This window comes from Aquarana catesbeiana, linkage group LG10, assembly GCF_042186555.1.
Source record: "Aquarana catesbeiana isolate 2022-GZ linkage group LG10, ASM4218655v1, whole genome shotgun sequence".
NCBI lineage: Eukaryota > Metazoa > Chordata > Amphibia > Anura > Ranidae > Aquarana > Aquarana catesbeiana.
The window spans coordinates 235,275,644-235,299,988 of record NC_133333.1 but is presented as its reverse complement, the minus strand read 5'-3'; the positions used below and the strand labels follow the sequence as shown (position 1 = coordinate 235,299,988).

Here is a 24,345-nt window from a genome sequence, read left to right as displayed (position 1 = left end):
ATGTAAGGGTTGTGTGTGGGGGGGTTTTTTTTTTTTTTTTTTTTTTTTTTTTTTTTTTTATTGAGGGACTCGTTGGGGTTGGCTTTCCAAAACTGGAGAGTGCAGAATCTGGTGCAGCTGTGCATGGTAGCCAATCGGCTTCTAATTTCAGCTTGTTCCATTTAAAAAAGGTGTGTGTGTGTGTGTGTTGTTTTTTTTGTTTTTTTATTTGCCCATCTTGCTTACCTAGGTGGATGTTGCATCTGTCCCCTGATGCCTCTGCACTGAGAACCGAGCGATTGAACCCTACGATAGCTCAGTTCTCTTAGCTCCCTGCACAGAGAGCTTTTGACTGTCTGAGTCCATCAGCTCCGCTCTAACCCCCGGCCGCCCCCCCACTCCCCAATTGGCTTGCTGAGAGCCTGAGAAGGGCATCTGGCGGATCCAGACTTTACTGACTTGGTGACGCGGTGCCTGGGCTGATTTCAGTGACGTCAGAGAGCGGACTTCAGACCGATGTCTGCTGAAAATGGGTCAAAGGAGTGCAAAATTAATTGCACTCCTGTGATCCTTTATGCCCCATACACACGATCCGATTATCGGACGAATGATCGGCCGTTTTTTTTTTTTTTTTTCATACTGATCTCACATTGAATCTGAGTTTACTAAAGTCACAAATTCCCGTACGACAGCATAAAAATTTGGAAGTGATGTCATGTGTTGTAATGCATTTGTATTGCATTTTCGAATGATAGGTGTACTGATGAAACGAATCGTACGAAAAAAATTTCCGTGCATGTCCGATAGAATAATATCGGGTGAACTGTCCTGATCGGCTCTCGAAAGCTCTGTACTAACAATCCGATTATCGTACGATCGATTAGAATGCGCCATTTTTCGTACGATTTTCGGATCGTGTGTACGGGGCATGAGAGAAGCTCAGCCAAACGAGCTCAGGCTGGACTTCTCCTTTTTTAAGCTTTGATAATAAAACCTGGAAGCAGTTTTAGTAAACCATCCCCATTATTTGCTATGTTACTGTATGCTGGTAAACTTGAGTGTCCAAACTTCTGCTTTTATTTCATCTGTGGCCAGGGACTACCCCACCTCTAGCTAATTGTCTGATTTTATATTTTAAAAAATAAACTATGCTAAAAGCCTCAAATACTTACCTGAATGCATGGTCATGTGACACACTGGTCCCGAATTTCCTGTCTTCCAAACTACAGAGTAAGAGGAACATTCTTTGTGTGCACGTGGCCAGGTCCAGAGACCTGGACACGTTCGTTTAATTTTCGTATAGGGTGTACAAAACATTTGATGTGAACAGAACTAACAATTTTGTTGTACTGTTTTCATACAAGAAAAATAGGATACAAAAGACTTTGCATGATCAGAAACCATAAACAAAAAAAAAAAAAAAAAACTTTGTACCAATTGTATGAAAATTCTTAGAAAAATCTTTGGTTTTGACCTGCTGTGAAACATCAAGAAAAACCAGACGATCGTTCTTCTGATTTTCTTAGTGTATACTGGCTTTATGCGGATATTCAGTATGTTGATTTTGGGGGAGTTTTGCGTGTTAGCCAGGTTTTTATTCTTGGTTCATTTTGGACTACTGCTAACTCCATTGCCCTGGTGAGTTGTATTGAGAAACCTGGAGGAAATTTGTTGAACTTCTTCTGATTGGCTCTCCATTGGCAAGGTCTCAAAGAACACATGCAAGTTACACGTGATGGTGGACTGCTTTTTTTAGATTTTTTTAGATTTTTTTTTTTTTTTTTTTATATATTCCTCTCTAAATGTAAAGGTGGAAGTGACGAGGGATGGGGGGGAGATTAATTTTACAGCACTGAGAAATTGGCTGCTTTGAGTAATCAGAATATTTCTGCCATTAAATATTTGCAGTTATACTTTTTGCAGTTTTACGTTTTGTTTTAGTGATTGTTGGATCTGTGTCCCTTTTTTCTCTCTCCAGTTCATGTTCCAGCAGTTGGGGATGTTGGTCTCCTTTGTCCGGAGCCATATCCGCCCTTACATGGATGAGATCTTCTCCCTGATAAAAGTAAGTATAAATGTATCTGCAGATGGCAGCTTTGTGCTCACAGATTGGAATAATTCTCCCATGATGTATCTATATTGAAAAGTAGTAAGTTCCCAGAAAATCTCACATTCATGTCACAGATGTTGGTTTCATTACATAACATATACAGCAAATCAAAATGAACACTCCTGTTTCCCTGAAAGGTAAGTCTTCAGTGTTTGCTGGGGGGAAAAAAAAAAAAAAAAAAACTTTATTTACTTTTTAAAACGGTGAAAAGTTAGAAAAACACACCCAATCGTGAAGTAAAAACACGTACACATTTTGGTTTTTCATACACTAAAGACATCTGAATTCAGTACACCATTATGTCTTTACAAAATGGCACATGGGTTTAAGTGGAGCTATAGTCTAAAGTTTCATCTCCTTCTCCCTGCGTTTTCCGGTCCACTGCACTCACAATGAACCTGTCACAAACCCAAGCACTCAAAACTGAGCCTACAATGAATACATGAACACGAGGTCATCTTAAAAGTGGAACGTCGGTTTTTATAAGGACAAAAATGAAAGCGGCATCTGCTGCAATACTCATTTAATCCAGAGCTAAAACCCTCTTTTAAGAAGTGATAGAAGTGAAGGGCTGTAAACTGAAGTTGTGTACTTTTACAGTGTTTGGTTACATTTGTATCTTTTAGAAGTTTTTAATGTTGGAGATATGATCTCGTATTCTGTCCCAGAGACATCTGGTCCCAATTCTCCCTGTCCCTTTCCTTCGCTTCAGACTGCAGTGGGGGATGTTTTGTTGTGCTATGAGTGGCATGCCAAGTTTTTGCATACGGATCACCCTAATATTAGTGATCACTGTAGAAGTGTCTGTTATTGGTGGTCAGTGCAGGCAAGAGAAATTATACATTGCATATCAAGAAACCCCTATGAACCTCAGGTGGAACCCTGGTTGAGAAAGCTAGGCCTAGACCTTTTGGTCACATAAATGGCTGCTTAAGGGGAGTGACAAGTATTCTTAACCAGAGAATCTCTAGTTACAGTGCATATCCCCAGCACACTTTGGCCATTTCCACACCACTCTTTACCCCTCATTAGGTCTTGGGCCACACTTATGGTGATCTTGGGGATGTGCTTATTACAAACTACAGAAGTTGTGTGTGGTTTTTTTTTTTTTTTTTTTTTTTTTTTTTTTTTGATTGTCTATTTTATTTTCCATCTTGTTCTCTGCAGGATTACTGGACTATGAACAATCCCATCCAGAGCACCATCATCTTACTCATTGAGCAGATTGTGCTGGCACTGGGAGGAGAGTTTAAGTTGTACCTGCCTCAACTTATTCCACACATTCTTCGAGTATTCATGCATGACAGCAGTCCCGGGCGAGCGGTAGTTGTTAAGGTACTTTTATGGGCAAAAAAGAAACATTTTTTTTGTGTATATGTGTGTATAAATTTCTTTTCTTTCTTTTTTTTTTTTTCCTCCAAAAGGGGGGTTGTATGTTGTACTAGACAATGTGTGTCAGGCAGGCTCCAGTCACCACCTAACAGAAATCTAAATCAAAATGGGGACTGGAAGCGCAATGTAGTAATTTAGAATTTTAATTAACAAAATATAAAATAAACAAAAAGACAGGAACAATAGTTTTGAGTGTCCCTACCCTTAAGTTAAAAAGTGTGAACTTGAGAAAGGACACCGGAAATGTTTTCTATGGTTTTTGTTCATTGTGTTGTATTAGGATATTTATGGCTGAAAGTTTTCTATTACTGCATTGTGCTTCCATTCCTCATTTTTGATTTTGATCTATATGCATGTATAATAGTGCCCAAGAAAATCTCAGTATTGTGTTTTTTATTTTTTTTTTTTCTTCTCTAGCTTCTGAATGCTATCCAGATGTTTGGAGCCAATCTAGATGATTACCTGCATCTCTTGTTACCACCCATCGTAAAGCTCTTTGATGCAACAGACGCACCATTAGCAGCACGAAAGTAAGAAGAAACTACTGGCCAGCTAATGCTCTGTTCTAAGACTTTTGAAGAAAGTTCTTTTGCAATTAGTTTCTTTACTTTTTATGGGCTGAGTTAAATTAAAAGTAAGAATATTGATTTGTTCTAGCCAACAGTTGGGACTCTTGATTCCTTTTTTTTTTTTTTTTTTAGAGAGATTTATCTTAAGCTGCAATTTAAATGTACAAATTAACTGTACAAATTAACTATAGTCCTTTATGATATTCCTTATCAGACTTCTCAGTCTGACATTTCACTTGGACAATGAGTGTATCTTCACCTGGACAATCTGAAAGCTTCATCTGGTGTATATTGGTCACCCCAGAGTGCATTGGGAATCCTTTGTCGAGGATGGAGGGTTTTTTTTTTTTTGTTTGTTTGTTTTTTATCTAATATCTGTATACATATAGTGAAAACAGAACTAAAACCAGCAGTTAAACTATTACAGAATCAGAATCCCAACTGGGACATGTAAAATATGATTCCATTCACTGAAATTTGAACAATTTTTCCTTTAATGTTTTGCCAGGGCGGCCCTGGAGACTGTGGATCGACTGACGGAATCGCTGGATTTCACAGATTATGCCTCCCGAATAATTCATCCCATTGTCCGTACATTGGACAGCAGCCCCGAGTTGAGAACGGCTGCCATGGACATGCTTTCCTCCCTGGTCTTTCAGCTGGGAAAGAAGGTACAGACCTGATCATTTTTAAGGCTTCTCCAGCCTTTCATATTAATGGTTCATTAGAGAGAAATTACAGGCAGCAAGTACATTTAATGTTCAGATGATAATGTAAATCTGCTAAATTTTAAAAAGTGCAGTTTGCCTTTTTTTTTTTTTTTTTTTTTTTTTTAGCAGTGGTCTCCAAACTGCAGCCCTTTGCTGTCCTAATCCCTAGGGCATTATTCCTCACGGTCAGCCACAGTTGTTCCTGCCACTGACGCCAACAGCGGGGCACTATTCCTCCCACTGACACCAACAATGGGGCACAATTAGGGTTGCATCCATACCGAACATTTGCAGGACTCCTGCAAATGGTTCGATGCGTCATCTGATACCTGGGCAGTCAGGGATGATTGGTATGGTGGTGGGGGGAGATATAAGCACCGATCTTCTATAGATTTCAATAAAGCAGCTGACAGTTGCTGCTTCCGCCCAAACCAGTCCCCTGCCATGTTCTACGTGCTCCTCTGGTCCCCCCTGTCCCAGATCTGTCAGGATGGAGCGTGTCTTTTTCCTTTTCTGAATGCAGTCAGTGATCACTGACTCTGTCCATTCACTGAGCATAGTAATCTGTATTTATGATGTCTGTTTATGAATGGAGAGAAGCCTCTGTCTCCTCTCCATTCATTTTCAGTGCAGCTGGGGCTACAGAGAAAGGGACTTGGGAATCATGTCTTAGTCCCATTCTCTGTCTCAGTCCCATTCCCTGCCTCAAATTGGATATCTCACCAAAGGTGCCCCCCCCCCACGAGGGCTGATTAAAAAAAAAAAAAGTTGTAATATATTTGTGACACAGTCCACTGTCACATGACATTACAAAAAAAAAAAGTATTGGTACTTTTACTCGGTCTCCATTTACAGTATGAAGCAGGTGACCGCACATACCTTCTAATGTCTGCTGAGAGCCCAGAGTTCCTGGTGTACTCCAACCTGCACATACTAACCAAAGAAAGATTGGTTTATTGCTTGTTAGCCCTTCTAATGCCCTGGTGCTGTTTAGAGAAGCTGCCAATCATGTATAGAATTGAACTATGGGATAAACAAATATTCAAATACAAGTTGTATGTATTCAATGTTGGTGTGCTTTCTGTATGTTTTCTAGGTCTGTGCAGTAATCCAGTGTAAGATTTCCTCTTGGTAAAGACAGGTCACTGCTGCTCTCTCTCCTTGTGCAGTGTGACTGGTCTAGTCTCCGCCCCCTCCTGTAGTTTTCTGCTGACAGTCTGTATTGGGTGGGGCCTGCTGGATCCCTCCCACAGCGCTGCTCTCTGCACAGGCTATGTGCAGCACAGTGATGTCACTGCTACTTTTACAATGACTTGGAATATTACATTTAATTTTTTTTTTTTTCCCCCACAGTATCAAATATTCATTCCAATGGTGAATAAAGTGCTGGTGAAACACAGAATTTTACACCAACGTTACGAAGTTCTGACATGCAGGATATTAAAGGTCAGTATAGAATCATTCTTTTTTAATTGCCCAGTGGATAGCACCTTTCAAAATATGTTGGCAATGAAGGTATTTGTATGTCAGACAGCTTTTCCTTTTGTTAAAACATACTCTGAGCAGAACACTAACGTTTATTTTTGGCTGTTGAGTTTTAGTCTCATCCAGTCTGTGCTGCGGTGGAGAAGCAACCCCACACCAAAGGCTTTGTTCTGTTCAGGGCTCATTTGGGAGCTGAACTACTGTACTCGTGTCTCTGGCCCCGGTCAGATATCGAGTTGCCTGAACGCGTGTTCCCACTTGTGATTCGGAACATGCGAGTTACATGCATTTCCACGTGTGGCGCATAGGGCAGCCCATTCACTTCAGTGAGCTGCCCTATGGGCGTTTGTTGCCCAAAAAAAGATTCTTCTCCTTTCCAGGTGACCAGCTTGGCACAATTTTTAAAGGCCCAATTCTGTTGTAAGACAATCGCAGCGGATTCACTCTGTGGGTGCTATTCTGAATAATGGCATCCAAACGTGCGATTGGATATGATTCCATAATGCTCGTATGACAACATTCTGATGGATTCTCTATGGGAATGAATAGGGAGTCCATTGCCATGAAGGGAGCCGAGAAGTTCACAGCTAAATCTTGGCGGTCATGGTACGATAGGAAGTGGGGGAAGATCTGACATTGAGGGAATACAGATGGCAGTAAAAAAATAGGGCAGGGGGTCAAAGCCTGTCTCTCTATTCAAAACTTAAACTGAAACCGAATTTCAATCTTTGTGTGTGGCTATTGTTAATTGACTCCTGTCCAAAGGTTATGTTGGAAATGTTTTCTTGATCAGCAGCTGCTAATCTTTGCATTCTGAAAGCAGGACCTGTCACTGTCAGAATACAGTGTCCCAGGGAAGTGGGGGTTGGGATTCGGGGATCTTGCTCCATCCCCCTCATTTGTGTGGATGGAGGACCCTATAACCTTCTTTTTAGTGTGCCAGTGAGTGGGGAAGAAGATCCCCTGCCAAAACAGTAGGGCCAGGCCCAGTGCATTTTGTAACGTGTTAAACGCTGAATATAAAGTAGGCGTAACCTGTTACAGAAGGTGGACTTATCTTTTAAAGCGCTCCCGCAGTTGTGGTCATCAGTTCTTGTTTCCTTCATCAACTGCGAAAGTTTGGGTAGCTTCCATTTCTTTTATTTAGTTTCCCCTGAGATCTGCCGCGACTTGGGATCCGACTTGTGAGACCCCAACTTGCATGACTTGTGAAATCCCATGTTAGTTAATGAGAGCCGTCTTAATTGGCACTACTGACGTCGCTCTGACTTTAGAAAAGATTCCTGTACTACTTCAAGGCGACTTCTATCTGCCCACAGACTTTTTAATAGAAGTCGCCTCCAAGTCGTATCCTCATCTACATTGATGTGATTTGGATCATTACATTACATTACAGGAAGATTACCCAGGCATTCCCTGAAAGTCACTTCAAAGTCGCATCTAGTAGTACTCAAGTTGTCAGCAAATCGCCTGTGAGTCACGTGACTTTCAGGTGTGAACCGAGACTAAATCTTCTGGCTGTGTAACATAAAGCAGAACAATAATACAGTACATTTCATGTTTACCTAATTGAACAAGATGATTGATATTTTTAAAATATGTTTTTATTCCTAACACAAAGCAAATCTGTACAATAGTAACCCAGAGGGGTCCTCACTCATTGCAATCCTGTTGTGAACAGTTGCAGGACTCTTGTCCCGCAGATTTAAAGCGGTAGTACACTGCGCTTTGCAACTTTTTACCTACAGGTCAGCTTATTATAAAGCTTGCTTGTAGATAAAATGAGGATCTCCTAAACGTACACCGTTAAGGATACACTCGCGTTTTGCAGCCGATGAACACCGACACCGTGCGCTCTGAGGGGACAGCATGCTCTGTGCCATGATCATAGCTCCCATTCAAATGGCCAGAGCCCGTGAACCCAGAAGGAAGACTGGGTAAGGATGGAAGCCCTGTCAGTGGTAACCGTGTACCGCTGGAGGGGCTGGCTTTGTTTTGCAAGCAAGTCCTTCATAATGGGCTAGTATGCAATGCATACTAACTAGCCTATTATGCTATTACCTTGCAGGGTGTCTGGAAATTATTTTTTTTAATCTGGATTTACCAGATTAAAAAATTGCCACTTCAGGTATAGACAATTAGTACCAGATTTCTCCATCAGATGGCGCGGCAGAGCGACTTTTGTTTTCAGCTCCCAGTTCTGCTAAATCCTTGGACTTGCAGACGGTGGATAACGCAATGCATCTTAAAGCATTTGTTAACCCAAAAAAAAATATGGATCCTGCTCCTTAAAGCGTTTTATACAGCACAGTGCTTGTGTTTTGTAATTTGGCACCCTGTAATACCTGACTGATCCTGCCTGGCTATCCCCTCCCCTCTGCAAACAGACCATGATAATCATGGCTGCTGAGCCCCTGACATCGTGCTCTGTTTCCGCCTCGCATCCCGCTGATGTCGGTGGGGAAACCTCGGCCCCGCCCGCTGCTTCAGGCAGAGGCGACACAGCCGGTTACATGAGCGCCGGGAGCCGGCGTGAAATACGGTAAAGGAGGATTTATTTTAATAAAACCCAGAGACGGGGGCACTGCATTGAGACAGAACGGATTATGTGAGCAGGAAAGTGGGTTAACAACCACTTTAAGCAAGTGGGGCACATTCTAAGTTAAAAAGTCAAACTGGTAATATATTTTATTATTAAACCTTCTCTGTTGTGGGTTTTTTTTTTTTTTTTTTAAATTGACGGTAGAAAAAACTGGCCTGATCACACTTGCCGTTGACGTTCTCTGTAATGATGCTTGGGATGGAAGGAAGAGAAAAAACAATACTGTTAATATTGTATTTATAACACACAAATACAATTATAAATAAAATCTATATGTAATATATTAAAACAAAAACCTATATATTTTAATTGCGCTAAATCCGTAGTAGTACTGTATAGTTGGCATAGAGCACTGTTCTTTTGTTCCTCTGATGGCTGTGACTGTTCATATTTTTAGGGGTACACTCTGGCTGATGAGGAGGAGGATCCTTTGATTTACCAACATCGGACCTTTAAGGTGAACCAGGGCGAGTTGTTTGTCGGTGGCCCCTTGGATGCTGGACCAATGAAGAAGCTGCATGTTAGCACCACCAACTTGCAGAAGGTATGTGATGGAGTTGCTTTTCTAATACATGGTGTTCCTGTTGGATTTGATGTTAGATTTTTTTGTAGGATAGGTCACTTTCTCAGGGGACTAAGTAGTTGCATACTTCTCACTACAAAAGTTGGGGTTCCCTCTCTCCCTCTCTCCCAATGCTGTTAGTATTAGTAAATGGATCTGAAAATGTATCATTTACTTGTTTTTAAACACACTTTTGCATTTCGGTTACTTCCTGGTTTCCATGCCTAGGCAAATGATGTCATACATCCTAGGAGGTTTCTATAGGTTAAAACTGAGATCCGCTTTAAGCACGTAACATTTTAGGTTTGGCCTTAATCTATTTTGTTGTCTTCATCCCGCAGGCTTGGGGTGCGGCCCGCAGGGTCTCCAAAGATGACTGGTTGGAGTGGTTGAGACGATTGAGCGTGGAGCTGCTTAAGGATTCCTCTTCACCTGCCCTTCGGTCCTGCTGGTCGTTGGCCCAGGCATACAATCCTTTGGCCAGGTAGGGTTCTAGCTTTATGTTGGTTTTTAGCTGGTATCCATGAATATTGGACGTGTGGCTGAATATTTCTTGTACTTTGACACAGAGATCTCTTTAACGCGGCCTTCCTTTCCTGCTGGTCAGAGCTGAATGAGGATCACCAAGATGAGCTCATCCGCAGTATAGAGATGGCCCTGACCTCTCAGGATATCGCTGAAGTCACTCAGACTCTGCTGAATCTGGCTGAGTTTATGGAGCACAGTGACAAGGTAAGTGTTTGCTTTGCTATAAGGAAAGATTGGTCAGTGCGAATATCCAGATCGCAAATTCCCTTAAGACTTCTGGTATCGATTTTCTTTGTCACTGGAAGCATTTCTTCCACTGGTCCTTCTGCTGGCCCAAAGTCAAAGTGACTGGTGCACTGGAAGAATCAGTCTGTGCAATAACATTTACAGTTGAATTTACTCATTTCTGAAGTATTTCAGATATGTTGTACTTACAGGCTCAGTTCATGTTTTGCAAAAAAAAAAAAAAACGTAATGCAGCAACATGATCAGTGTGCATTTACTAAATTTTTGCCACGAAGGCTGCAGAGCATTCCTCCCATGTATTCCCTCCAACCTCGGGGCCATACGGAGGTGGTGGTGGGGGTGATGGTTTGGCTTTTGGGCATGGTGTATGTGACCATGTTTCACTTTAAATGTGGGTGTAACAAAAAGCATCAAAATCTCATTAAGTGCCTGTGTTGATGGGCGTTCTTCACTGAGGGGCACATTAATTCTTGGACAGTCGAGTTTTTTATACTGCCTCCTACAGAAGAAACACAATGACCAAGAAATAAAAAAAAAAAATAAAGTTGTCATTGGATGCGTTATATCTGCTTTGAAAATGTTTTTTTCTGGAAGATTTTCCACTATCAACAGCATGCCGGATATATTGAAATCCTGGATCATTTCTCCTGTTGGCTAAGGAGATATCTAAGATTCTTGCCATCTATATGAAGTTCTGGAAGTCCCGCTAGTCCTCTGAATGCAGGTTTTCCATTCTGGCATGCTCTCTGCTTTGGCCCTGCAGTGACAACTGTCTGTCTTCCAGCTATCACATGATTTCACATCTAAGGTCAGGACAGTATTGTGTGGGGATTTTTTGTCCAGACTAGAGACATGTCTTGATGTGAGTCTGTTTAACCTGATCTGTCTTCCAGCTATTTCAGCATTTTGTTACATGTCAGGCTGGTATTTTCTGGGGATTCTGCAGAGTCAGTTTGGGGCTGTTGCAGTGCTACTCCTGTACTTGTCTCTGTTCACTCCCTGTTGTCAGTACCTAGCAGGTCCTAATGGGTTTAGATTTCCTCAGTTTAGTGGTAAGGTTTTGTATAGGGTGTCTGCTACAAAAGCCATTGCAGCTGATGGGTCATTTTTGTATAGGGAGTTAAACCTCTTTTGCAGACTTGCCATCTTCTTTTTGGCCACATGGGGGAGCCCTCCCACTATCTGCTTTATTGTCAGCGCATGGAATGGAACATTGCCGCTTTACTGAATGATCAGAGTGGGGGATGTAGCTGTGAGCTGCTAGGTGATGGATTCTTCTGAGTCCTTCTAAAGATCTCTTCTTTTTGGGGACTTCTTTGCTATTTGTCCGATCCTGTTGCTTACACCTCTTTCAGGGCATAGTTGGACTGTATCCAGATTGGTCACTATGGCCAGAAAGCCAAGGGGGGACTGTACACAGACCTCACACGTAAGAGCGGGAAGGCCTGTAATGTCTGCCATTGGTGCGGCATCCTTTATGCAGTGATCTCTGGCATACTGCATGCACAGTGATCTTGCTGACAGGTCCAGGGCAGAGGAAAGGCGAGTCCCTGAAGGCACTGCAGGCTGCACCTGTCATGATGGTTGAAGTATGGGCCTAAATTGGCCCCTGCAGTTGTTTAACTGGTGAGTGCTTTTGTGTTATGTAGAGCTGTTGCAGTCCCCCCTTGCAGTGTCCCCTAGGTTGAAGAGCAGGGGTCTCAAACTGGCGGCCCTCCAGCTGTTGCGAAACTACAAGTCCCATGAGGCATTGCAAGGCTGACAGTTACAAGTATGACTCCCACAGGCAGAGGCATGATGGGAATTGTAGTTTCGCAACAGCTGGAGGGCTGCCAGTTTGAGACCCCTGTTGTAGAGGCTTTGGGTGGTAAAGACAGTAACCGAATGCTTTTTTTTTTTTTTTTTTTTTTTCTTTCTTTCTTTCCCCTTAAGGATGGCTATACAGGCTGTGGCAGTGTTTACAAGGGGCAGTCTGATATGGCGTACGCAATTTTTTTTCATTGCGCTCTTCTATGCATTCATGAGTTCCCCATACATGTGGTTTCTATGTCCAACCCTGACTCCACTGATTCCATCCTACATCAGCATCCTGCCTTTTACCAACACTGTCTGCATTGTTATCTTCTTGTTTGGGCACATTTTTTTGGGGGGTTGCTGCCACACAAGTGTTCCAGCCTAGGCCAACACTCCTGAGTGGTCACTTCCCTGTGAGTTATACTGGCCTGAATACCCCACCCCTAGCAAGCTATGGCTTTGCGCAGGAAGAGAGGTAGGGAGGTGGACAAAGGATGGGCATCCACATTTCTTTATCGGGTAAGGAAGTCCCCCCTGCAATGGCTTCCTTAGGAGTAGCTTGGAATCCTCTTCCCTTATCTGGTATCTTCAGTGTTTCAAGGACACCATCCCCCTTTTTTTTTTTTTTTTTTTTTTTATCCTTTGTGTCAGGGGAGGCATTTATTGCAGCTTTATCTAGACTGCGAGATCGACTCAGCACCTAGACGACTTGCTAACTGGAGAAGTTCAGTTGAGTAGTGAATCTTCAGAAGTCAGCCTTTTACCGCCTTGAGTATTTCGGTTTAGTTCTATATACGGCTCAGGTGCAGGTACTGCTTCCACAGGCAAAATCCTTGTCTCTTCAGGTCCAGGTGGCATCCCTGAGGTCATTGGAGGTCCCTCATTCTGGGAATGCATGAGAGTGCTGGGGAAGATGGTAACCAACAGCCTTCGATGCAGTCCCCTATTCATACTTTCACTCCAGAGCTCTGTATTTCAATATCCTGTTTGTATGGAACAAACATCTGGATTTTCTGATGCGTCTCACTCCCAAGTCCAGGTCGCCTCAAGATTAGTGGAGATCAATGCTGGATGCCAGGAAATCAGTCCTCCTGACTAATTGGAAGATTCTTAAATCTCTTGGTGCACGGGACACGGATGTCAAGAGGAGCAGACGTTGCCAATCACCATCCTGAAACACGAGTCTAGCTCCCTTATACTGATCTGTCTGCCTTCAGTGTCTCTCCCCATCAGGACAATGTCACTGCTGTGGCATATCTCGGTCATCAATAGGGGCAAGAAGTGGTCCTGATCTTGTCCTGGGCAGAACCGCATGTTGCACACCTTTTTGGCATGCACTTACTGAGCGTGGGAATTGGTGGGTGGGTTTTCTAAATGCCCGAGTTTGGGATAATGGGCCCTTCACCTGGATTTGTTCGCAGAGATTTGTCTGCTGAACGCCAGATTTGGACCTCTTGGCGTTTTTAGATTTAACAATCATGAAGAAAGTCTGTGTCCTAGAGCATCCTTTGTTGCCCACCCCTCTGTTGGACTGCCTTTTCGATGTCCCAGCTATCTTAAGAATTCCTGCGTCCCCCTAATGGACGATGAGGAAAAGGGATATTTTTGTACTTCAAAATTATTTTTGTAACCCATTGATGGACACAGGTTCCACCCCTCTGTGTTTCATGCTTTTGATACTATTTTTGTACAAAACGAATGTGTGATTGTTGTGGGTGGGGTTTTCCAGCTAACAAGCTGAGCAGGCGAGTGACAGGTCTGGGTCTGCTCCGTTAATGCAGAGCGGACATGGACACGGCCCGCTGTTTTCTATGGGGCGATCAGATGGAAACGGACCGCCTGTCAATTTCCATCCGACTGTCATCCGATCCAGCAATGTATATAGTCTGATCGGGTCTGCCTGAAAAACTGACAGGCAAACCCGATCTGCCCATCGGTGTGAAAGGGGCCTAATATTAAAAAAAAAAAAAAAAAAAAAAAAAAAAAACATTCAAAAGGTAAACACCTCTGCATTTCCAGGGTTGGTTCTTCAGGTGGTTAAAGTTTTTTGCCATTTCTTATTTTTGCTGAGAATATAATACTGATGCATTACTTTTACCTACTTGCACCTTGCACTGTGGTTGCTAATACTTTGCTTTTGACTGTTCCTTAGGGTCCCTTGCCACTGCGAGATGACAATGGTGTGGTCCTGTTAGGAGAGCGAGCTTCTAAATGTCGAGCTTACGCCAAGGCTCTCCATTACAAGGAACTGGAATTTCAGAAGGGACCCACACCAGCCATATTGGAGTCTCTGATCAGGTAGGACTTGTCAATGTGTGTGAATGCCTTGGAGTATGTGTGGTCTGTACGGGGTGACCTTTGACACTTGTCACATTCACATGGTGCCTGTTAACAGGGTCTTCACACATTCCACGCCTCCTATTTCTGGTCTTGTAACGTCAGCTGACAGCTGTCGCCCCCTAACACTCCGTCCTGGTGTGTGTGTGTGTGTGTGTGGGACTTCTGGTGGCACTTCACTTGTGGGCATAGTTCACTGTCATATATATTTTACCCACAAACAGAATAGGAATTTGCATTTGTGTGGTGGATTCATATTCTTATTCAGAAACGGAAGTCTTCAACACAGCAACCTAAAGTATGCTTCAGGTCATTTAAAAACTTTTATTTTTTTTTTATTTTTTTTTCCCCTTGTTTTGGATAGAATGGCAAAAGATTAGAACTCCTGTCTGGTTTTAACTGCTATCCAGAGTTCTTCTAAAACAACTCCCCCCCTCACCTACTGTCCTTTCTATGATTTCACCAGTGTCAGAATTTAAAGCAATGTCTGGATTTAAAGTTGTTTAGGAAATATTTTTGAAGATCTCACATAAGGGAAGAGTAAAGTGTAGGTAAAAAACCCATTCAGTTAATTTAAAATAAATTTAAATATAAAAAAGGGTGTTTTATAATGTGATAAATTAAAAAAAGTATACACAAATGTTTTGCCTTTCATTTCTAAGTGATCACATTCCCTCTGTTCTCAGTTGCTCCCTCTGAGGGAGGAGAAAGGGCAGTACACTGATCTTCCCAGTGACTGTCCGATGAGAGCATAGCTAGTGAACTAACCACCCTGTGCTCTCCTGCTTAGTGTTGTCGGCTTTTAATAAGAAAGCGGAGGGACTGGCAGGAACATCAGGGATTTCACACAAAGGAATCAATACAAAGAGAACAGGATACTACTTTCTCATACAAGTGCATGGTACAGCCGGCCGATGTCAGGAATATGAAATGTTGGGTTTACATATTCATTAACAGCAGGTAATACAGCGTGAAGCATTGTCACAAGGGGAGTCCATGTTGTGTAAAGATGACTCCCAGATACTTGCCTTTCCTGAGATTCCCACCACTTCACCTTCCTCTATTGAAGCCGTCACAAAATACCCCATTCCAGGTATTCGGGAGCATGTCGCCTCTTCCCATAATGCTGTCCTCAGACCTAGTGGCCAATCACTGAGCCCAAGTACTGTCACATGACAGGGTGTGATGTCAGCGCTTCCTCTAGGCTCCAACACCAGGTATATTGTGATGGAAGAAGGGGAGCGCTAGAGTGGCAAGTATCAAGTGGGTCTTTTTACCCTGAATAGGCAAGGTGGAACTGTCTCTTTTGATACTCGGTAGCATTTGAACTAAACACAAGGCTTTGTTTTTACTCCCAGTGGCTAAATAGAGCGGCGAGGAAACCTGAGATAAATGATTTGCATTGGAAAATCATAGATTCACTTTTTAGGGGCTTGTGCTTCTAATGTAAAGCATATTAAAGCGGTAGTAAACCAGTTAAAAATAAAACAAAACAAATTGGTCCCCATGCAGGCTCATGTCGGCATGTGCTAGTATGCACCACATACTTGCCTAAAAAAAAACAGATCAATCCACCGTCTCACTTTCACTGCTGACAGATTCCATTTTCACCCAATCTTCCTTCCGGGATTTGCGGCCCTGTTTGAATGGCCGAGCTGTCACTTCCACTGCACAGCTCTCTCAATGGACAGCATGAAGTCACCGGCTGCTAAAAATGTATTTTTTTTTATTTTTTTTAAATTGGGGCTATTTATTACAGCAAAAAGTACATAATAGTGTGGGGGTTTTTTTTTTTTTTTTAAATGACGCTTTTTTTTTTTTTTTGCGCAATAATTAAAAACCGGAGAGATGATCAAATACCACCAAAAGAAAACTCTTTGTGGGGGAAAAAAAAGTCAATTTTGTTTGGGTGCAGCGCTGCACGACCGTGCAACTGTCAGTTAAAGCGACACAGTGCTGCATCGCAAAAAAATGGCCTGGTCATTGAGTAGCCAATTCTTCCAAGGCTGAACTTGTTAAGTTAGCTCTGGCTCCCACTAAGCACCAGAACTAGAGTGGTTTCCAATCATGTAATCACTATTACAAGGTATGACACAGTGATTAGGTGCAGGTTGGAGCCTTCATTCACAAAATAAGCAATCGGTCTGCAGATGGCACTGCTTATCTGCTTAATACGGCAATTGTCAAACACAATTACAGGAAAAAAAGTGTGTGTGTATATATATATATATATATATATATATATATATATATATATATATATATATATATATATATGGAAAAGGATGGATCCCAGAAATGATGATTGACAGGAGTCTGTTCATTGCTTTACAGTTTTTTTTTTGTATGTGTTTTTTTTTGTTTTTTCTACTATGTAAGGTTTTAATATGCAGAAAAAGGACTGGAATGTTGTAACCAGCTATTGACTTTTCTCAGGTTTGTGTTCCTCCTTTTGAGGAAGTTTTGGTTTCTGTGGCCTGCGCCATACAGTACTGCTCTTGGTCATTATTGTGTTTGTGCATTTTAAAGTGGAACTATGATGTGTCTAAGCAACACAAATTAACGCTTTTTAATAGTCAAAACTCCTCTATTCATGTCTCCATGCTTAATTTTGTTGAGAAATCACTTTGAAAAAACACCCCCTTAGCATTTCTGGCCGTGGCCATAATAAGTAAGGGCAGATGATTCATGTAGCATTTACTAATGAAATCCATCTGCCCTTAGCTCAGGCATGCAGGCAGGAGGGTGTACTTAAGTGAGATAACCCCGCCTTCTCTCCTCCTGAAGACTCCTGGAATGTGATGTTTGCCTAGGAATGGAAACCAGGAAGTAACTGAAGAAATGTGAAAAAAAGTTTAAAACCAGTAAATGATATACTTTCCTATCTATTTACCAATGCTAACCACATAAGGATTCAAAATGGTCAGTGTTGATTTGAGAGAGTGAAGTTACAACTCCTGAAAGTATGCACACCCCAGTTAGAACAAACAAAAAAAACAAACATGAAAGTATTTTACATAAAAAAAAAATCTTTTATTTTTTGGCCTCTTGGCCAACAGTATAACTTTCTTTCCAGTTTCATAAAGCAAATAAAAATAGACTTTACGGTATCTAAAGCAGTCACATCCCGGGGAATAATCACCTATGTACAATCTTTCTGTGGTCGGCAATACAACTAAGACTGGATTTATTGAAGCCTGGACCGAGGAAGCCAGGAGCAAAAGTGGAAATGTAAAGCTGGAAAATTGGGCAATCTGATTAGGGCTCCTCTCTGGCTAGTGTTTTCTCTGGCCCAGGTTTGATAAACCCTTCCCTTTTAGCATCTCTCTGGTCAGGGCAGTTAGGGCTGCCATCGCCTCTAGTGGTTGTCCTGGGAATTGCATTTTTTTTTTTTTTTTAATGCGTATATACATCTGTGGTCCCTCTTAGCTGTGTTAGTTCAGTGTGTAGTTCATGTCTCTGTTTCCTGTATAAAGAGATGGGATGTTATTTGTCTGTTTAGAGATCTCAGATTATCCTGCATCTCCAAGCATGGTGGTCATTTGTTAGTATTATGTGACGCGCTCACTGAGCCGCCCAACAGTTTTCCTAACTGGTGTCCCCATTGTCCACAGCATCACGTCAGTGACTCCCCTTATGGGGTTAGCTCTCTGTATATACAGTGCAGGTGGAGATTCTACAGGGGGGGAGGGGAGGGGGGGGGGGGAGTAATGGTGCTTGGAGGGGGCACTGTTGGTGTTGAGGTCATTGGATGCTGAGCAGGGTTTTCTTTCCCTCTTCATTGCTGGAAGTCTTGAGGTCTTATCTTCATCTCCACTCTCCTTAGAGAATAGGAAGACCCATGCCAGCCGTACCAGCTGATACCATCTGAGTGCTTGCTGTGGTCTCCATTGCGATAGAAAATACCATTCAGGTTGGAGTCTGTGCAGCAGTTGTACCAATACCCTCCTGGAGAGGAAAAGTAGACAATATTGTGTTATGTCACCTTGAAGGGAGGTTGAAGTGTATGGTCAGTGAATAAACTACATTTACTTCAATATTTTGCATATTGTATATCACATACAAATTAGTAAAGACTTCACTAATGGCTTTCTGGTCAGGGAAGTAATTGGCATCCTTGCTTAATGACTGCTGTGATGAAGTGTGTTACCTCCTACAGAGTCTGTATGTGTCTTTGTGTAGTATCGGTGCTGATACCGAGTATTTGCACAAGTGTCGGTACTCGTGCAAATGCACCGATACCTGAAACCGATACTTTCAGGCTCGGTTCTTTGAGCTGTCAGTCGGGTCTCCCCTGTTGACAGCTGAAGTGTTAAAGAAGTCCGGTAATTGGAGCTGTCAATAAAAAAAAAAAAAAAAAAGCCGCCGGCAATGTTTTTATTAACAACATTGCTCAACCGCTGAAATACTAAAATTAAAAGAAGCATTGTTTCTTTTTGTATCTTTCTTCATCTGCAGATCAAAGGGATGAACAAATGTTCCTGTTTAACCCCTTATTAACCCCAAATTTACTTTAATCAGCCTTAATTAACTCCCTATGTACTTATTTTCCTGCCCCTCTTTTTTTTTTTTTTTTTTTTTTTTCACGTCTATTTTATAAATGAAACCTTTTTTTTTGTTTGCTTTGTTAGTGAATATATTTACACATTTCACATTAAAAAGCGCAAAATTAAAAAAAATCGATTTTCATTTGTAAATAACTTTTCAATGCTTTGTACCATTGCTGACAGCTGAAGTGAAAACAAAACAGTTGCGGTAGGAATTGGTATCGGTGAGTACTAAAAAAAATATGGTATTGGTGCATCCCCTAGCTGTGTCCATTCCCTGCACTCAGGTTTTAGATCACACATGGCTCCCTGCTGTATGCTGTGCAATGTGTGACATCAAAACCCACCCCCTGCCTTCTGGAGCTCTGAAATGCTCTGTAAAATGTGTGCTTTAGGAGTCTGTAAAGAAGGGCTGCAGATAATCGGGTACAACTTGTATAGGAGGATGTTTCATCCTCAGTCACTTCACTGAGTATATGAATGGTTTACAAGCACTTTAAGCTCTATTCAGCAGGGAGCATTGCCTGCATACAACACAGATCTGTTCTTGCAATTCACTGTTCTGTATTGCACATGTTTGTCTGGTCTATACATGTACAAGGACTGAATGTATATGACCTTCCATGTAAAATTATAAATTGTCCGGTGATGATTACTGTCTTTCTATAGTAAATCGGTGGGGCCTAAATCCATGGCCATGGGGCAGAGCAATGGAGCTGCTACACTGTGCTGAGCACTATGTAGCCTCCAGTAGTTGAAAATGGAACGATCGCATTGGACACAAATATACATAAAAACCTCTGTTGATGATGCAATTTAAAGGAGTACAAACTGACTTTTACAACAAGTAGTTTTCTTGTGAATAGTATTCGTACAGTGCGCCTCCATAGTGGATGGCCTTCTGCATGCTTTGCTCACCTTTGCGCAGTCCGGCGCAGTCATCCAGGCACTTGTCGTTGTCCTTGTCCTTGGTACTGAAGGCCGTGTTGTTGTGATAGCGAAGGGAGTCCCTGCCGGCGTTCCCGCTGTAGTTGCCAAGGAAAAGTCGGTAGCTGTTTTGTTCGTCGCTGAGATAGAACTGGGCGTATTCTGCATATCTAACACGCCCCTCCCAGTCCTGAAATTACAGAAAGCAAAAGGGAAATGCAGATTAAGACATGGTTTGTTTAGAGTTTGATAAACCAGCAGATGTAGTCCCCAGGTTCAGCTTTTTTGTTAGCATATCTCCTTGGCAGCACTAACAGAGTTTGATAGTGATCAGTCTGATTTAGACTGAAATCTATTGAATTACAATGACTTCTTCATTTATCTGTAAAGGGTCTCGCTTATCAAGGTCATGGTATAAGCTGGTAGTAGTTATTCACATTCAGCTGGTCATGTTCTAGTAGCCTGATCCTTTTTGTGACAATGTAATGCTACATTTCACCACTGGATGGAGCTGTAGGAAAGATCAGTAAGTGCAGCTCCCAAATTTAGTTAAGTCACGTGAATGGAAATTTTCTGTACTATTCATGTATAAATAAGGGTATGGCTAGATAGGTTAAATTGGATACAGCACCTCATCCCAAATAGTATATTTGGTCAAAAAGGGGGAAATGAGGGATTATCACGGTGCCAAAGAAAGCCAAGGTATGAAAGAAATGTAACAGGTGTAAAAATACAAAAATACTTTATTTCAAAATTTGGGAGTTCAATACATACAGGAAACAGTAAAATCATTGGCTGAGATTAACATATATAAAATACATGACCAAAATGCAGTAAGGTGGGCCATATCCTTTTTAAGTTTGATCTCCTATTATAGGGTTTTGGTAAATCTAAAGGGAAACTGTACAATGTATGGCCAGCCTTAGTAAATTCCCTTTTTTTTTTTTTTTATTTTTTTTTTTTATTGTCCTATCAGCTTAGATGGACTCTTTATAGGAGATTGCTGTTGGTGTAACCTATAAGTGAAATAACCCAACTAGCAGTAATGGATTTTGTGCTCGCCTTTTTCATAAGTATAGATCTCCTTTAAAGCAGAACTAAAGTCTGCAATAATTTCCAATCCCTTCCAACAGTCCAGTGTCCTGCACCCCAGCATCTTCTACCCAGGTGCAGCCACCTTCATTGGCCAGTGAGGGGTGACGTTGCCCCCCTGTGCATGCGCAGTACAGTCATCCCAGCACACAGGACCTGTGCTGGAATGTACATTCTAAAGGAGACGGTAGTTTTATTATTGCAGAAGAGTCTCTTCCGCAATAAAGAGACACCTACTTGCAGTTTTTGAAATGGAGACTTTAGTTCCACTTTAAGATGTGTTGCAGTGATTGATTGAGGTGTGGACAATAATTACCTCTAACTCTACTCTCAGGACCGTTGGCCTTCTGGTCAGGCGATAGATGTTCTCATTGCCCAACCAAAAATCTCCCCGAATGTTGCCAAAGCCGTCCCGGTACTGCTTCCAGTCTCTGTTGAATGAGGTCAGGCCAATTTTCCTCCTCTGTATGAGGGTCCATCCGCCTCCTTGAGTCTCCATATCACAGTAGACCTAATGACGACAAAATAGAATCAAATCGATTGGGTTTCCCCACACAATGAGCAGGCAGTATGTAGGATCGTGTAGCAACCATCATATATGAATAAAAGTGGATTTCTGATTGCTGCGGGTTCTTGCAGGCTTCAGCTTTCCGAACTCTGATATTAAACAAGCTTGTATATGTTACAGGCAATAAAAGCTATGTGTGATATTTCTTACCTCCAGCTCCGGACTCCCCAAAAACTCATCCGCAGGCATTTTGTAGACACCTGAGATCCTATAATTCTTCTGGTAGAGGGACGAGCAATCGTAAAGGGCGTCTGTAAAATAATAGAAAAAAACAAAATATTCACTTGGGGGTGAAAAAAAAAGTGTGAAATGCTATGATGGCATGGAGCACATCATCTTCTCAGATTCCTCCCCACCTGCAGTAAATCATCCTCACATTTCAGACATTTTCTTAGAAACCGCAATAAAAAAGAGGCACGTGTGAGGACCACCTGAAGCCTGCCCCGAGCAATCCATTCCTTGGATGTTGATTTACACCCTGTCACACGCATCTCCACCCTTGGACACCTGTGAAATTTCTCATCACGTTGCTGCCACATCCCTTGTCTGTGCATGAGATAGAAAGCATCAAATTGGCCTCCCTTCCCTAAGAAAAATGTTTCCGTTCCACCCACACTGCTACGAAAAAAAACCCCAGCTGGTGAATGTCATTCGCTCTGCTGTTGCTGAATTAGTTTTTCGTACCCCCGGGGGGTGCCTGCTATTTTAGTTTTTTTGACACTAATCTCAAATAACGACAGGAGGAGAGGGGGCTGCCTATGCATTTGGTGTAACTGGAAAGTCCTGAAAGGATTATTAGCAAGTTTCTGCTAGAAGATAATTTCGGGGGATTTAAGCTGCTGGGTTGTGTTTGTGCATCTGTGTGCTAAGCAACTGTCATTCCACATTCAGCTGCTGACTTCTAGATCACTTTAATGAGTTAGAAGTGAAGGTATCTGGTGATCTTCATCCACTCCCTTCAAAACTGGAGAATCTGGATGTTTTTTGGCAGACCTCAAATCTCAAGACACCCTTGAAAGCACTCATGTGCAGAAGTTGATTTTTGGATTGATGGCATCCCTTTACATCAAGATTAAAGGCAGCACTCAAGAGGGATGCTATGTACATAGATGCCAGTTTGATAGGGCACCAGCTTATATGTACACAATTTGGTGTCTGACTGCCATCTGCTGACTATAGCCAACCTGCTGATACCCCATCCCTCTTACCTGCTGTAGTCTGAGTTTGCGTCTGGGCGGCTGCCTGGAGCTGCATGATTCCTATCTGGTTGTTCATCTCGGAGTACTTTCCCTCCGCGTCCATCACCCGTGTCTCCATCTGTTTGTAGCTGCCCTCCAGCTTCATCACCTGCATGACCACGTTCACCCAGTCAGTCTCCTGCTTCTTGGTCAGCTCCTCCAGCATGCTGCTCAGGTTGGCGATCTGGACTTTGAGGTCTCGAACCTCCTCACAGCAGGGAGGCAACTTCGTCAAGCCATTGGCGTTGAGGGGCTTTTTCTTGGGAGCTTTCTGCAGAAGGACTGGGGAGGCTCCTAGAGAGAGCAGGAAGATGCTGATACAGGCAAAGGCGTGAAGCTTCATTGTGAGAAGTACCAGCTTGTCTTTTTTTATCTTTGATGTAGAGTCTTGAAGTGGAGAAAAGGTCCTCTTTGCTGTCTGTGTGTCTGCTTTTCTGAATGCAAGTCCTGCAGCATCTTAAATATCCCATGTCTTGGAGCCTTCCTTGCTCACCCTCCCACCCAACTCCTCTCCTCCTCCAAGCCAGGTGCCAGCTTGCTAATTCTATTGCTCGACTCATACCAAAACTAAGGGAGGGGTTTGGCCAGACCATGCTTCTTTACTCCCAATAGTGTAATATTTCCACAGCAATACAGTCCATGTTAACCCTTCCTGGATGGTCATGGGCACACAGGAATGCTCACCAGCTAGGGTCGAGGAACGTTCAGGGTACTTAATGGAAACAATCAGTCAAGGTGACCTCATCTTGCAGCATCTACCATGAATTTCTTTTTAGAGCCCCTTTTACACATTCTGCATCTGGAAAGGCTTTGATGTTTGTTTTAGCTCTTCAGACAGAAGCCTAACAATAACCATGGGGACTTGTTGTTTTCCTTTAGCACCAGTGTGTAAAAAATGTTTGCATTACAAGAGACATGAATCCTGATCTGAGTACAGCACGTAGGTGTCTGAATAACCCAGACTAATGAACTTCCCGGGACAAGAAGATTACAAAGTCTCATTCTCATAACTTTGTGAGCCAGCATCCAGGGATGTCTGTCCAGCAAAGAAATGCATGCCCCCCCCCAAATAGACACTACTTTCTTTTTTTTTTTTTTTTTATGTATTTATTCATTGTGGGGTTCATTTTTATTAAAAAGAGAAAGGGGGGAAAAAAAAAAAAAAAAAAATTCCCCGCTATATAAATGTAATGTGTTTTTTATATATATTAATATATAATTTATCCCTTTTTTTTAGTAGACAAGCCTTATGCCCGGTTCACACTGCCACGACGTCCAATATTCGACGTCCCACTGCAACTTGCATACAATTTTAACAGAAGTCAATGCAAGTTGTGCCGAAGTCGGACCAAAAGTAGTGCAGAAACCGTTTTCTAAGGCGGAGCGACTCAAGTTGCTCCTATTAGAACGGTTCCATTGCACTTAATGGGGCGTGACTTTGTCATGCTACTTTGTGCTCAAAGTCGGAGCGCTTGTCGCATCACAGTGAACCGGGCCTCAAGGTGAATCTCGCAAATTAAATTCCTTTAGCAGGGAATGCCAAAATTTTACTTGACCAGCTCCCCCGACCTGAGCGATGAACTGTACATCGTTGTATACACTCTTTATTACTTTATATACTAGCGCTGCATTCATATATTTTGGTTTTCACATTGTTGT

General features: G+C 42.3%; 2 protein-coding genes across 12 annotated transcripts in view; one reads left to right on the top strand and one right to left on the bottom strand.

Annotated features, from left to right (window-relative positions):
- The window catches only part of MTOR (mechanistic target of rapamycin kinase), a 182,227-nt gene that overhangs the window by 38,704 nt on the left and 119,178 nt on the right, over positions 1-24,345 (top strand). For all 11 annotated transcript variants that reach the window (XM_073603449.1, XM_073603448.1, XM_073603446.1 and 8 more), the window contains exons 22-30: positions 1,958-2,044; positions 3,257-3,424; positions 3,899-4,011; positions 4,559-4,721; positions 6,114-6,206; positions 9,245-9,391; positions 9,751-9,893; positions 9,979-10,141; positions 14,130-14,275. In XM_073603449.1, the coding sequence (XP_073459550.1) occupies positions 1,958-2,044; positions 3,257-3,424; positions 3,899-4,011; positions 4,559-4,721; positions 6,114-6,206; positions 9,245-9,391; positions 9,751-9,893; positions 9,979-10,141; positions 14,130-14,275 (1,223 nt within the window). The remainder of the gene's footprint in view (positions 1-1,957; positions 2,045-3,256; positions 3,425-3,898; positions 4,012-4,558; positions 4,722-6,113; positions 6,207-9,244; positions 9,392-9,750; positions 9,894-9,978; positions 10,142-14,129; positions 14,276-24,345) is intronic.
- Positions 17,335-23,157, bottom strand: ANGPTL7 (angiopoietin like 7). The gene is given in 6 exon segments (XM_073603442.1): positions 17,335-18,262; positions 19,780-19,978; positions 21,197-21,391; positions 21,599-21,699; positions 22,657-23,076; positions 23,079-23,157. Coding segments are annotated over 6 exon segments (1,149 nt in total). The 5' UTR covers positions 23,143-23,157; the 3' UTR covers positions 17,335-18,092.